Raw genomic sequence first — 14,308 nt, forward strand, 5'->3', positions numbered from 1 at the left:
AAACCTCAAGGACTTTGGCCAGCTGTCTACGCAGGTCTTAAGTGGGACTTGATGGGTGCTTCCAAGAGAAAAAGATCGCTACAGTTGAACGGTTGCTCAGATTGTCAACAACAACAGATTGTGCGGTGATGGACTGGGGTTTTGCCCTTTGGCCTTCAGTATTTAACCCTCCATCAGTCCAGCACGTCTCCTCAGTGCATTGGGTTTCCTCTGACCTAAAAGTGCACGGACCACAGACCAAAACTCCGTAAGAAGGGTGAGGTACATTTCATCGACTTGCTGCTGAAAGCATCCTTTCACTGGGGGCGCCACTCCTCGACCTGACAGTGACGATAGTGGGATGGGAGCTGAAGCTGACTGAATGGGGCTTTCATTATATAAAAGCTTTCACCGTCATGCACACAAACTTCACACAACTTCAAAGACAGAACATTTCAACAGCTTTTATTTTTGTATTAAAGACTGCATCACACACCTCTTTATGTTTTGGAAAATAAATACATTAGTTGAGACCCTTGAGGCTGTAATATCCTCATGTATATTGAACAGTAATCTACAGAAATCTCTTGTGTTACTGGAACGTAGATGGAGTCCAAAATGAGGCCACAAGTATTTAAAGATGCTTTTATGGACCCTGTTAGAGGTCCCTGCTACTCTTGGTCGTCGTCTTCATGTAAATACATTTGTACATTAAGTTGCATTACAAGTTGAGTATTTTCTTGACAGCTTCTTTGTACTGCAGCATGTTGCTCTCGCTCTCTCCTTCATTCTTCAACCTCATGACACAGTCCTTATACTCCTGAACCTCTTGTCTTCCCAGCAGCTGCTCTCGCACCTCCTCGCCCTCTCCTTCCCCGGCCACTTTCATGCGTACTAGCATATTCAAGATGTTCTTTTGGGATGGGCTGTCCTCCCAGCTGTACTCCTCCATGTCTGCAACAGTCTTCTCAGCCTCCCAGGCCTCTGTTTTCTGGAGAATGAGAAAAACAGAACACAGTTGTTACCTTTAAGGGTACGGACACACCAAGCCAACGGTCGGCTGTTGGTCAATGTTTGTTGCCCTACAGATGCAAAATATGGGGGTCCTTGGTCCCCCCTCACCCCTTCTTTGATGCTCCTCTCACAGAGATAGTATTTCTCCATATGTAGCGCTCCGTCCGCTGCCTGTCTAGCTATCATCACATTCCCCCTGAGAACAATACGGCCCATTGTGCGGCGGCTTAAAGCAAGGCAGCGACGGAGACTCGGCTCTGCTGCTCTCCAGGTGTTTGAGGTTAATGACCATCATTACCGCTATACATATCTGATCCGCATAACATCCCGTCTGAAACAAGGCCAGGCCCAAGTGAGTGCGGAGGAGCACTAGATAGTTGGGAATAGATCAGTGGCTTCCTTTGAAATAACAAACGCCTACCAAACAGTAGTATTAGCTTTAGATCAGAACACTGTCTGCAGTTTGACTCGCTGCAACAACGAAGGATCTGCAGATTATCCTCACGTTATGTGTTACTGGCAAATGCTAACCTTCTTCCAGATGTTCTTGTAGGTTTATACAATATGCAGAATTCATTTTAAGTGTTGATAGTGACACCGTGTTGGTCCTTGTGTCCATCACTGAGTGATTTGGTCACAATAACTTGCCAAGAGACAAAATGGCCACCTGTTTTTCTGATCAAGTTCATGCACCTGCCAAATAACATTCAGACTTTCTGTTAGGGGAAACGACAGGTGCTGGGCATGAAGGCACAAATGGATATACTGCCTCTAGAGGTGAGCCTTGAGCAGTCAGCTCCAGCACTGGCCTGGATTAGCACAAACTGGAATTAACAGGGAAGGTCCGTGTCTCTGAGTGGGGAGATAAAATCACCTCAGTGGCTGTTAACAATCGGCCTCTTTGTGGGCTAGCGTTACAACCTGAACGCTACGCCACTCTCACAGCTTCCACAAGCCTGCTGGACAAGCACTGTGCCTTCCATTGTGTGTCCAAAAGGGCAGCGGACAGTGTTCTGCTTCCTGGCTCGGACACCTTTCCCAGCGGAGAGATTTTTTTTTTAATGTGACTAAGCCATGACGGGAAAAGCTCCTGAAGGCGAAGGTTGCACAATAAGGGGAGTCATTTTCTTTTCATGTGGCTGGCTGCAAATTCATGCGAACAGTGCCTGGGCTAATGACCCGGTGGCAGACTTCTCTGATGTGGCATGACTGGCTTAATGTGAATTAAGAGTATCAGGGTCAACACCTGATAGGGGAGCCTGTTTCCCCCCAATCTGTGGAGAAATGTCAACTGGACAATGCTGCTGTTTGCCATCACTCTGCCCATTCAAGTCTGATACCTCCCTAATGGGCTCAGTCGCTCAGATCGCAGAGCAAGATGGACAAGAATTCCCCTGGTAAAAGCTACTGAGCCATGTCGCTAGCCATAGGTAGATATGCGTCACCAAAGACGCAGATGGAGGAATAAATATCTAAACACTTAATCTTATTGCACACCATTGTGCATGTTTAATGCCTTTCCAGTGGCACTTCAGCTCAACACCAACCGGTAAATTTAAGGCTTAAACCATTAAATTCAATCCAAATTTTGATCACCCCTGCAAGAGTAATTGTTTGCACCCAAATTAACAGATACACACAAAAAATAAGGGACAAAAATGTTTTATTAAAAAATAAAAACAGAGGCTATAAGCTTAAAAATGTGCAATTGGTAATAAATACATTAATAAATATAAATCTAAAAATACTAGAACCTGTGGGCACAAAACTAGTCTCCTTGCTAATTATACCACTGTTATAAATGTATGGTTTTTGACTTCTTCATAAAACTTACATGTTTAGTTTAAGTATGTTGTATAATGTCTGTGAAAAGTGCTATTAAAATGTAATTTTACATCTGTAATAACTTTTCTAACAGTAGCTTTACGCTGATTAATCATAACAACAATAATAATGTAAATACCTTACACTTACATAGCACTTTTTGGAGTCCACAAAGATGCTTTACATTAAGTAGGATTTAAAAAAAACTTCTTTATTCTTTATTGAAGACGATAAAATAAAAGACTAAAATTGAGTAGAGTCAACTGGGGAAACTGGGGGTATAGCCAGGGTTAGTACTTCTGAAGAGGTGGGTTTTGAGGGCCTATTTGAAAGCTGACTATGTGGGGGCATTTTTTTATGTGGTGTGGTAGTGAATGGGCAGCAACTGAAAATGCCCTGTCACCCCAGGTGTGGCATTTGGTCCTGGGTATTTGAAGGAGGTGGGATATACCACAGAAATGCATGAAGCGAGTGTCCTGCAGTTAATGCAGGCACTGTGAAACTCATGTATACTGCAAGTGAATCAGATCAGTTCTCAAAAGGGTAAACACACTGAAGTGACAGCAGGTACAAGTGATGCCAGAGAGCAACCAGCCTTTAATCTTGTACTCCACCCCCATTTTGTAGCATAAACGGCTAAAAACACATACCCAAATTAAAATGACTGTAGCTTCTGAACCTCTCTGACTACATGCATGCATGAGGTCTTGCCAGAAAGAAAACTCCCTGAAGTTTCTTGTGAAAATGTCAGAAACACTCTAGGTGATACAGAGACAGAGTAATGGGCCTCTGAAGTCAGAAAAAAATTGAACATTTTGCCTAAAATAAAATAAAAAATGTATTTGAGGATGAATAACTGTCTGTGGCTTCATCTGAGCAGGTAAATGACACTGTGGGGCTGTAGGCACACTATCAATGAACATTTGTTTCAAATTTGAAGAAGACTGCTCAAAGTATGACCATTCTACAGTTTTTTTTTCCATGAAAAGATCCAGGCGGAGCTCCAAATGACAAGTCAGTAACTCGGCTTCAAAACAGTACTATCAGTGACCAAACAAAAAACGGCATAACATGACTTGTCACCACTCATCGCGATTTTGGACTTTCTGTGTTTGGGCTGCTCTGGTGCGAAACACATAATAAATAAAAGAAAAACAATGTTTTTTTGAAAAGTGGAGAGCTTCCTGAATCCGGCAATACCAAACATCACATGGTTTGATTACATAGTGCGCCTGGGAGATACCATTTAACAGAGGAGGGAAGCGAGGACGTCGGTGTCCTGGCGGAGTTAGAGAGGTTAAATGAACTGATACTTGTTCAAAGAAAAGATAAGGTCAGTAAACAAAAAGAGAGACTGAGAAAGAGACCACAGTCTCAGGGGACCTGTGACAAGAGCGGACAGAGGGAGGGCAAGAGTGTCTCAGCTAAGACCTGGAAGAGTTTTTTAGGAGTAAGTTACGGGCTGAGGACAGATCTTTGAATGACATGGTTGAAACAAGCTGATTTTGTTCTGGGCAGTATTTTCCTCTTTGTAGTTACTGAGGCTGATGTGTCTGCCTGCTCAATGTCGTCTTCAGTCAATACCGAATTCGTTTCAGTGGACACAGCAGATAAGAGAAAAAAGAACAGGAAAAAAAATTAACTCACCCATGACTCGTGGTAAAGGACAGTCAGCAGGTACATGGCGTAGTCATAATTCTGCTGTCTCAATGGGCAGCTGATGGAGGGAGGACAAGATAAAAAAAAAAAATCAGGGCATTTGTTTAATTTCCTCACTTTAATATCACGTATACTGAACCCTCTAGAAAGGTGTGTTCACCTATCAGTTGTGATGGTGAGGATGTCGGTGTCTTTGCAGTATCTCTCCCCGGCAAGTTTGAGCATTTTCTTGCGAGCATGGTCGTCCAGATTCAGAGTGGACAGCTTTACCTGCGAGGGCAATGACACAATCAGATAACCACAAGAGAAACCGTAGTAGTTTTTCCACTGAAAGCTCTGCATGAATCTCCTCTCGTTAGATAAAATAAAACCACAAACTGAGAACAATGTTTTAACCTATACAGATCTTTGACTGTATTGATTCAAATACCTTTTTACAAATGAAATCAGATCATTTATGCTCACGCTTAGAATAACCTCTAAGCTCCCTGCACAATGGATAGATGGAAAACAGAGATTATTCCTTGATTACATTGTTTTTTATAGCTCGTCTGACTTATATCATTTGTAAAATGCAACAAAAATGCATGCAGAGGTAATACAAAGTACATGTGAACATGTATTTAGTGAACAAAACCTGGTGCACATTCCCTGTGGTTAAGTTTGTTGACTGTAGAACCGTGTGATTGGTCTGAATCAAACCCTGCCACAGATTTTGTTTCAGGATTTTCTTCCCTCACTGAAACAACTGAAGGCAACCCTGCTACAGAAGTTTGTCATTCAAAGATTGAATGACTTGTTTCGACTGAAACTGCGTGAGATTTGCCCTCTAATCTATTTTTCGGCCTAATCCACCTGGATTAATGTCTGAATAATTCCCACCGTGCTGATATAATCTAAGGCAAAGTGTCAGTGGAGCAGATGGCTGGTGATTAATGGTAAAAATGACACATTTCCGCCTGGGGAAATTACAAATTTGTCAAAGGCAGTTTAAAGTGATGTAAGGCAGGATTTCATGCAACATGTTTTGGAGCGTATACGACATTATTATGTAGCCTCATGCAATGGAGCAAACTTTCTTTTGGTTTTGCTGAGCTGGACAGCTTCATTGTTCACATGTGGATATAAGCAGCGAAGAATAAAACAGAACAGGATAAAAACAGCTTTATGTGGCATAGTGAAACTGGATGAGGGACTTTTCATCCACCAAAAAATTTGTGTTCTGCCTTTTATATTAACTTGTTAACTCAGGGTGTCTACAGATACAACCAAGGTAAATTTAAGACTCTTTAAGACCTTTTTAATACCACCTTATATGATATTTAAGACTGAACCTGCAATGGAAATGCACATTTTACCTACCTACATATCTACCTATCTCTGTCTGTATGACACATGTGTAAGTGCTCTTTCCAAGTAAACACATCGATGCCAGTTCAAAATGGACAGTAAGGAAAAATGACAACGATTGAGTGAGTTTAAGTTTAATGCAAAAAGAAAACAAAATCTCATCGCTGTCATAAATGCTATTTATTATTGCAATTCTTCGGTCTTTTCAATGATTGTTAACAGTCACTGGGTCTGTCAGACCAGAGAAATTTCCGCAGTAATATGACCGAAAATGTTTAAAGTGATAGTGCACCCAAAAATGAAAATTCAGCCATTATCTACTCACCCATATGCTGAGGGAGGCTCTCTGTGCACCGCGCGCACACCAGCGAAAGCACGTGAACACAAATGAACGCGGTGCCGATGTCTCACGGTCTCGTACAAGCGCACACATGTGAACGCAGTGTACACAGAGGCAGTTAGAGCTACAGGCTACAATGAGGCTAACAAAAGAGTTCAAATGACGTTTTTCCAAACAACTTTTTATGTCGGGGCTTCAGGACACTTGGATCACTACGGACGAGCAGTATGGAGATATTTTGTGGTTTCAATTATGTGTTTTTGGACATTTCAATCTGGGGCGCCGTCAGCCTGCATTAGGTGGAGTTGTGTTGCTACCCACTCTCCCTTGGATCTCCGTAAGTGAGGACTCTAAAACTTCACCAGAGCCTCCCTCGGCATATGGGTGAGTAGGTAATGGCTGAATTTTCATTTTTGGGTGCACTATCCCTTTAAGACCCATTGAATCTGAATTTAAGACAATTTAAGACTTTTTAAGGCCTTGTATTAAGGAAACCTAAGACATTTCAGGACTTTTTAGGGACCTGTAGACACCCTGTAACTGCAAAACAATGAGGCCAACACCTTCAAACAGAAGTAATGTGATTGTTGAAACTAGAAAATATTAGGTACATTATGCAAATGATTTGTTTTTGCTTATGACCCATGTAGAAAATGTTTGAATTTCAATTAGCTGAATCTGTTCTGTTGTTCTATATTAAAGTTTAACTTGTCGGTTTTATATTGTATTTAAATGTAAATCTTTTTCGTGGACAGATCGTCATGTGTTTTTATATGTTTACATGTATGGTTCTGGTCTGTGGGGAGGATTGCACATGGCTGGATTAGTGGTCAGGGGGATTAAGAGGAATATCAAAATGTCCCAATAAATATGTCACTGCTGCAATGTTTTGTCACTGTTTTCTGTAAAGTATGAAGATGGAAAAAACACAAAACAAAACAAAAATAAAAAAATACGTTTTTGAAGAACTTAAACGTACACAAAACAACGGAGCTGATGCCTAAATGTAAAATAACTATATGGGGCTGTACTCTCTCTGTAGACTTGATGGCATCATTTCTTAGGTTTGAGGTCACTGGACAATGAACGTCTCTCTGGATAAGTCACAGGGACATGATGTCAGCTGGTGATTACGCATCCCTGCAAATCTCTAATCTCATTTTACATGTCAGGTTTCTCCACACACGACTTTCTATACACCAATGAAACGGTTAAAGTAAAGGTCATCAGGTAAAAGTGTCAAAACTTTTTTTTATAAAAACTATGAAGTGTAAAACATCAGAACAGCCGGGAGACTCACTTTGAGATTAACAACCCGAGCTGAAGGGTTTCTGATGGACGGGCCGGCAGACACGTAGTCTGTGCTTTCTACTTTGATGGGGAAGTGCTCGTCACATTTGGCGTCAGTGTCCAAGGCGGAGGGCCACTCTGTGCAGAATGCTGAAAACGGAGAAAGACAGTTTTACAGACACTGAATAGGCTTTTATATTTGTATTAAAGTTGATAACATGTTGCTGCTCCACAAAAATATAGCTTTTTATCTTTACAATTAAACAAAGAAATTACGTTTCAGAGCTTCACAGTGTTTCTTGATGGCTGCCGGTGTCAAATGCAGAAAATTGGGTATCTGAAAGAGATTATGAGACTGTTATTACAACTGTGTAACAAAGATGTCCTGCAGTCTTAAAGGTTCAGTGTGTAGAATTCAGGGGGAAATATTGGCAGAAGTCGAATATAATAAGTACATTTTCTTTAATCTACAATCACCTGAAAATAAGAACCGTGTTTTTGTTATCTTAGAATGAGTCTTAATCCACAGAGATCACCGCGTTGAACCAACAGGTTTCCAAGTAGGGCTAGGCCATATGGACAAAAACTTCATATCTCTGTATTTACAGGCTGACTGCTGCTGCACGATATATATCAATATTTTCTATAAAATGGGTGATATTTTCAGCTGCAAGTCAAAGCCACATTTGAGATGCCACAAGCACTATTATAAAAACAGACTGTGATCATAATAAAATGCAAAAACAGGGATTTTATTCTCCTGTTTGAAATGAAACAGCTGCACGTGTCAATGAAAAATTATATAAAATAGATGTCAGGGCTGTACATTTTTACACACAGCACTGGAGCTGCAGAGGTTTAAAGGTTTGCAGGACACAAAACTATAACATGAGTATAAAAGTATCAAGTAGGCCTGAATTCAGTGTAGTTTGAAAGAATCAAAAATGTTTGTGGGGGGAGTTAAAAAGTCGTTTTCCATGGCGTTTCAAATGAATCTAGCGCTGTAAAATGATTTAAATCTTTTATTTATTTAGGCTGTTAAAGAGGCAACAGATAGCATATTTTCCTAAATATATCATTATGAAAATAATGTGGGTTGCACAGGGTAGTGGCCACAGTAAAATCAGACTATCAGCGTTTACATAGGTTACTTAGTGGCTTTGCAATCTTTGTAATAAGCTTCTGCCACCGGTGCCCAAATTTCACGGAAAAAATCTGCTTTACGGCAGGAAACGCGTCATGTATTGCAAAACTGGTCAGTCAACCAATCAGGGACTGGAGCTAGTCCTTATGAGGAAGGACAGAGGAAGGAGCTCCTCTGTCTGAGGAGGCAAAGAAGAGCAAAAAGGAGAGTGATAAAAGAAGAGGGAAAAACAAGAGTAAACCTCAGGCAGGCGTTCAAGAGATGGAGGGAGCTCCGTGACCAAAGAGACTTCAAAACCGATGTCCAGTTAGCTTTCTTTCTAATGGATCAGTAAGTAACACGGCTAAATGTTAGCTAGACCAGAGAGGACTGTACTGTACTGGCTGCTAGTTCATTCCTACCCTGGTTCCTACCAGGGAGCGGGTAGCGAGTGTTGGTCGGCTGACATCCTCGCTGCCATTCTGCGACAGCCCTCGGACAGTGATACCCCCCTCCCTTCCTTCTGTTCTCTTCTCACGGAGGCAGCTATCCACGGACATCGCCCAGCTAAGTTACACCCAGCTAAGTGAACACTGAACTTTGTTTCTCATTCAATTTGAGCTCCAACCGGCCGCATCGTTTCCATACGGTACTGTTTATTCTAGAATGGGGACTGTTTACATGTGCATATTGGTATAATTCCACTGTGTCTACTGTTGTTTGAACTGATACTGTACATATTGGTATAATTTACTGTGAGTTGTTTGTACTGGTACTGTGCATTATGCTATAATTATTTGCATTACTGTTTGTTTTTTCTTCAGATAAATCTGATAATTGTTGCTCGGTCTCTTTACTCATTTATTTAGTAGAGTGTCCACACACCTTCTCATTCTACATATACATAGAGGTATACTGGTGGCTTTACAGCCTACATTTTATTGATTATCTCTGATCCCCACGGCCAATTTGGTCGTTGCGACAGTGCGACGCAAAACCACTGATGCTAGGTGGTGTCAAGCTAAAAAACCCCGACTCCTATCTGTTGCCTCTTTAATCTTATTTATGCACAGAGCATCAACAGAGAGGCCGAGGAAGGCAAGGAGCAAGAGACACTTTGTCCACGTTATATACGTCTCTTGTATATGAAACATCTGTGTTGTTGCTTCATTTTTTAAACACATCTGTTGCCTGTATCCAGGCGCTGTCTCAATGTCACCAAATAGACTACAACTACCAAGAAGAACGGTGACGCTCTATGATCCACCTCACACACAAACGCCCAGCCCTATTTTCAAGTAGCCTAGCATAGACAAACCAAACACTGGCTCTAGATAGGGCCATTTGCATTTTTATGTTGGCCACCATAGTTAGCAGCCCCTTCGTGATGAGCAGCGTCAGAAAAACACAGATTCTTTAACGTGAAACTGCTTTATTCAGTGTTTTTACTGTTTTAAAACAACTCGTCTGTTTGTTTTGGAGAGGAAGAGACCTCTGTGGGTAATACAGCTCCTGGTTTAAACCTCCTGAACAATGAACACTAACCAGGAGATGTTTCCCCTGGTTGCAATCTGGAATCATCGCTGACTTTAGGCCACTAAATCCCCCCTAACACACACTGCTCCTTTAATATCTACATCCCAGAAAGTCCCAATATATAATCACTGAATTTTTCCCTACCACACGGCCCAGTATCTATGAGTTATGATGAAAAAAAGTTAAAAAAACAATCTCCAAGCATCAAGAGACACACAGCAGCAGTTTAGCCCCTCGTGGCAGAGCGAGATAATGAAATCAATATCGTTAGGTTGAGCGGCAGAGTTCCAGCTGTGGCGGGGTGAAAGTAGTGGATCTGCAAGTGGCTCGAGTCCAGATGGAGCAGCTGGTGTCTGGACACAGCAGCTCAGTAATCCGGGCACAGAGGCAGAGCGAAAAGTGCTCCATCAGTAGTGCCAGAGCTCCAGCCTGCTACAATTAACTCATCTCATCATAACGAACACTGGGAGCTGAGATATACAGACTGGATGCACACAGATACAGCCCAGTCAACTGTATGTGCTCACATTTTATCTGTAGAGGATTACAACCTTTTGATCCATATAAAAAATTAATGCTTTTCATTTTTTTTGTCTATCCACTATTGATGTCTGAGGAGATAAAACTGGAAGCACCCCGTTGAGTTAAACTGTATTCTCATGCTGTGGCTCCATGTCAGTAACAAGGTCTGACCTTGATCAGCTCCAAGTTGCCGTTCTTCTCTGGAGGAATGCCTCCCTTCACAGGGTAGCCCATCCTCACAGGCAGGGGGACGGCGTTCGGTCTGAAGGGGGCCGCTGCTGGATAAACTGCAGTCCAGTCCTGGTCCACCGCCATCTTTTCTGTCCTGGGCTCCCCTGACTGACACAAAACACAAACAAAGCTTTTTCAGAAGGAAACTGAGAAAATCCAAAACTGTTTATTGCAAGCGGCTTTCAAAATGTGTATCAAAATCATCATTACTTCTCTATTCAAAAAGAAATGTCATCAGGTTTGGTACTGGAGATATTGTCTCATTTGAAATATGAGCATCTTGTTATATTCAGCCTCATAAAACAGACATAAAAGCTGCACACTTACAGATCTCCTGGGTTTTCTGAGTCCTCTAGTGAGTCTATCAGGAAAGCCTGAAACACACATACATAAACTTCTGTAATTCCTATATGTTAAATCTACATAACAGCATTTCATTTCGTGCTGCTAACAATGTTATCTGCAGATAGAACTTTAACCACCCACCACACAAATCCCATCTCTCAAGTACAATTTTTGGAATCAATAATGTATAGATTGATATTTCTCTAAAATAGTTTCTATTTAAAAAATCATTTACTTTGTTAAAAACCAGTTTTTCTAAAATCTTACTTAAAGGTCGGTAATTATTAAAAATGTTGGGATCTAAATTACTCTTCTTCAGAAGGGGCTTCATCATTGCCGTTTTGAAGGCAGCGGGGAAGACAACCGTCTGAAGAAAGTAATTTACTATATTTAAAATCTGTTCCTCAAAGAATCCATAAAATGTTTGTAGAAGTGATGTGGGAATCGGATCTAAAAGGCAGGTTGTTGAGTTTACCTGGGAGAAAACTTGACCAAGTGTCCTTGCATCAACCAGGACAAAACTCTCCAGTGTTTCCTCAGGTAAAAGCAACGATCCAGGTGTGTTAAAAATTACATTCTGTTGGGATAACTCTGAGACTGGACCTGATATCATCCATTTTACTTCTGAAGTTGTCTGCAAAGTCCTCGCAGAGGGCGTCTGTTGACATCTTGGATGGTTTATTAAAATTGGTGTTGGTTAAAAGATCAAAGGTGGAGAAAAGGAATTTGGGGTTGTATTTATGATCGGAAATGAGTTTTGAAAAGTGGGATATTCTTGCCTGTTTGAGTGTTTTATTGTAGGACTTGAGCTGATCGCGTAATATTTCATAATAAACTGTCAATTTGGTTTTTCTCCACCTCCTTTCTGCACTTTATTTTCAACTTTTTGATGTTATCATTTCTCCACAGCGGTGTAGGGTTTGTTTTTGTGGTTTTAGTTAAAAGTGGAGCCACTGAGTCAAGTGTTGACTTCAATTTACTGTTAAAATTTTCCACAATAAAATCACAGGGTGCTGTTAAAATTTCAACAGAAGTGCTCTGTAAAATCTGGATAAAATTTGCAGCCATAACTGTGGAGGAAGTGAGACCTGATCAGAACACTCACTCTTGTGACTCTTATTCACACGGAGCTCACATCTATTGTGAAAATTTGGGGCGGCAGTAGCTCAGTCCGTAGGGACTTGGGTTGGGAACCAGAGGGTCGCCTCTTCAAGTCCCTGTCCAGACCAAAAATATGGAGCGTGGACTGGTAGCTGGAGTGGTGCCAGTTCACCTCCTGGGCACTGCCAAGTTGCCCCTGAGCAAGGCACCGAACCCCCAACCGCTCGGAGCGCCTGTCATGGGCAGCCCACTCTGACATCTCTCCACTTAGTGCATGTATAGGTCCAGTTTGTGCATGTGTGTGTTCGGACCTGTGTGTAATTGACAACAGACTGAAAAATTGAATTTCCCCTCGGGGATTAATAAAGTATTTTTTTTTTTTTTAAAAAAAAAGCGAAAATAAACAATTCCCTATTTTTCTGGGGATCCTCTGGGACTCCTTTGAGGACCCCTGGAGGTCCCCGGACCCCTAGTTGACAACCAACTCTCTAGACTACACATCTGTCCTTGTGGGTTTATGCACCATCTCATTTTCAATTATCTATTTTCTTGTCTTATTCTACTGCAGATAGATTATGATAGAAAAGGGTAAAACAGCATCAGGGTAGTGACACCATGATCCCATAAAATATGACACCAGCCCCCACAAAGACCCTGATACTCTCCACACCCAGGACAAATTAGGCTAGTACGGTTAAAAATCGGTTTATCCGTGTTAATAGCTTCTCTGCGTTCAGTTTAGAAGTTTAGACACCCTAAGCGCTAAACTATAGCACTGTCAAAAGGACAGGAGACCCATTATCTTGGCCTTGGTAGCTGCATTTCAAGCAGTTGTCTTCGCCTGCGGCTCGAATTAGCATGAACTATTTTAGCAGCGACACAAACACTCACCTTTATTTCTGGCATTAGAATTTACAGACACATCCGTCGCGTATGTGGCTCTGCTCACTGATTTCTGAAGTCCAAGACCATAAACATTTAGTCGACCTAGGGACAGAAACGTCTTACATGTGTGTGAAGCCATGTTTTCTCAATGACTACGGGAAGCACCGAGGGACAAACAGCGAGATTTGCGAAAGGTTTAACTGAGTGTTCAGTGCCTCCTACAGGTGGACGAAGGTGGAAACACGGCTCGTGACGTATGATGGGACATTATCCGGGCTGTAACACTTTAATAAAGAAGCTAGGAGAAATATTTTGGTTAAAATTAACGGCAAAAACCTCCCTTCGTTTGTATTTACACTGGTGCGTTGAATGTACGCGCGCGACCAATGTGCACGTGCGACCAGCGGCTGCCTCTCCGCCAGCTGCTGCTTTTTGAAACACATGGGGCGTTCAAATACACCCGTTAAATTATGTTTCTGAGGTAGAAAGTCGTAAAATTAGCCCCGAGGCCACGCTCCAGGACAACACACCCACACTAACGTTTGAAGTGAGGCCTAGGAAAGTGTTGTGTTCGTTTGGACGCAGGTTAAAAACACTTCAGGCACTTAAAATATTAGGTTAACTGGAAGTTGATGAGCACACAGAGTTGACTTACATTGGAGGTGGTGGCAGGAACAGTATTTATAGAGTTAAAATGACATTGACCGGAAGAAGCTGCATGTCATGGATGTATAAAGCTGCATGTGGGGTAGGTTTGCAAAGAAGTTTGTCTTATTATATGTTTTTGTTGTTGCCCAGCTTGTGCACTTTAACTAGTTAGTTTCAGATGGGGATATGACTTGGTGTTGTTCACTTTCTGTAGCACTTTCTAAGACAATGTTTTTTGCTCTTTTAGTGAAAAACCAAGTTTATTTCATGGTGTTTATCCAGTTATATTAACTTCACTGAGGAAACAATGCTTAAGTGCATGGCCGGGTAAACTTGTTAGGGTGTCCAGGGACAAAAATGGTTGCCAGACCCCTTAAATTTCTTCTGTGGGCTGGCTCATGGTGTTTTAAGTATCAATAGCCATGTTTCCATTACCCTGTTTAGATGCACATCTAGAAGTA

General features: G+C 41.6%; 1 protein-coding gene across 1 annotated transcript; it reads right to left on the reverse strand.

Annotated features, from left to right (window-relative positions):
- Positions 1–427: 427 nt before the first annotated feature.
- Positions 428–13,373, reverse strand: mrps35 (mitochondrial ribosomal protein S35). The gene is made up of 8 exons (XM_033634182.2): positions 13,206–13,373; positions 11,196–11,242; positions 10,809–10,976; positions 7,733–7,793; positions 7,467–7,606; positions 4,637–4,746; positions 4,465–4,534; positions 428–970 (listed from the first exon to the last, which is right to left on the reverse strand). Exons 1-8 carry the CDS (start codon positions 13,336–13,338, stop codon positions 701–703), a joined length of 999 nt encoding a protein of 332 aa, XP_033490073.2. The 5' UTR covers positions 13,339–13,373; the 3' UTR covers positions 428–700.
- Between the last annotated feature and the right edge of the window lie 935 nt (positions 13,374–14,308).

Source organism: Epinephelus lanceolatus, chromosome 5, assembly GCF_041903045.1.
Source record: "Epinephelus lanceolatus isolate andai-2023 chromosome 5, ASM4190304v1, whole genome shotgun sequence".
NCBI classification, from domain to species: Eukaryota; Metazoa; Chordata; class Actinopteri; order Perciformes; family Serranidae; genus Epinephelus; species Epinephelus lanceolatus.

What these genes read in the sequence shown, in the direction of transcription:
- mrps35 (XM_033634182.2), bottom strand. Translation starts at nt 13,338, where the DNA reads ATGGCTTCACACACATGTAAGACGTTTCTGTCCCTAGGTCGACTAAAT. An exon ending in TTCTAATGCCAGAAATAAAG is followed by an intron (nt 11,243 to 13,205) that starts GTGAGTGTTTGT and finishes TGTGTGTTTCAG; the next exon opens with GCTTTCCTGATAGACTCACT. An exon ending in ACACTGTGAAGCTCTGAAAC is followed by an intron (nt 7,607 to 7,732) that starts GTAATTTCTTTG and finishes CTCCGTTTTCAG; the next exon opens with CATTCTGCACAGAGTGGCCC.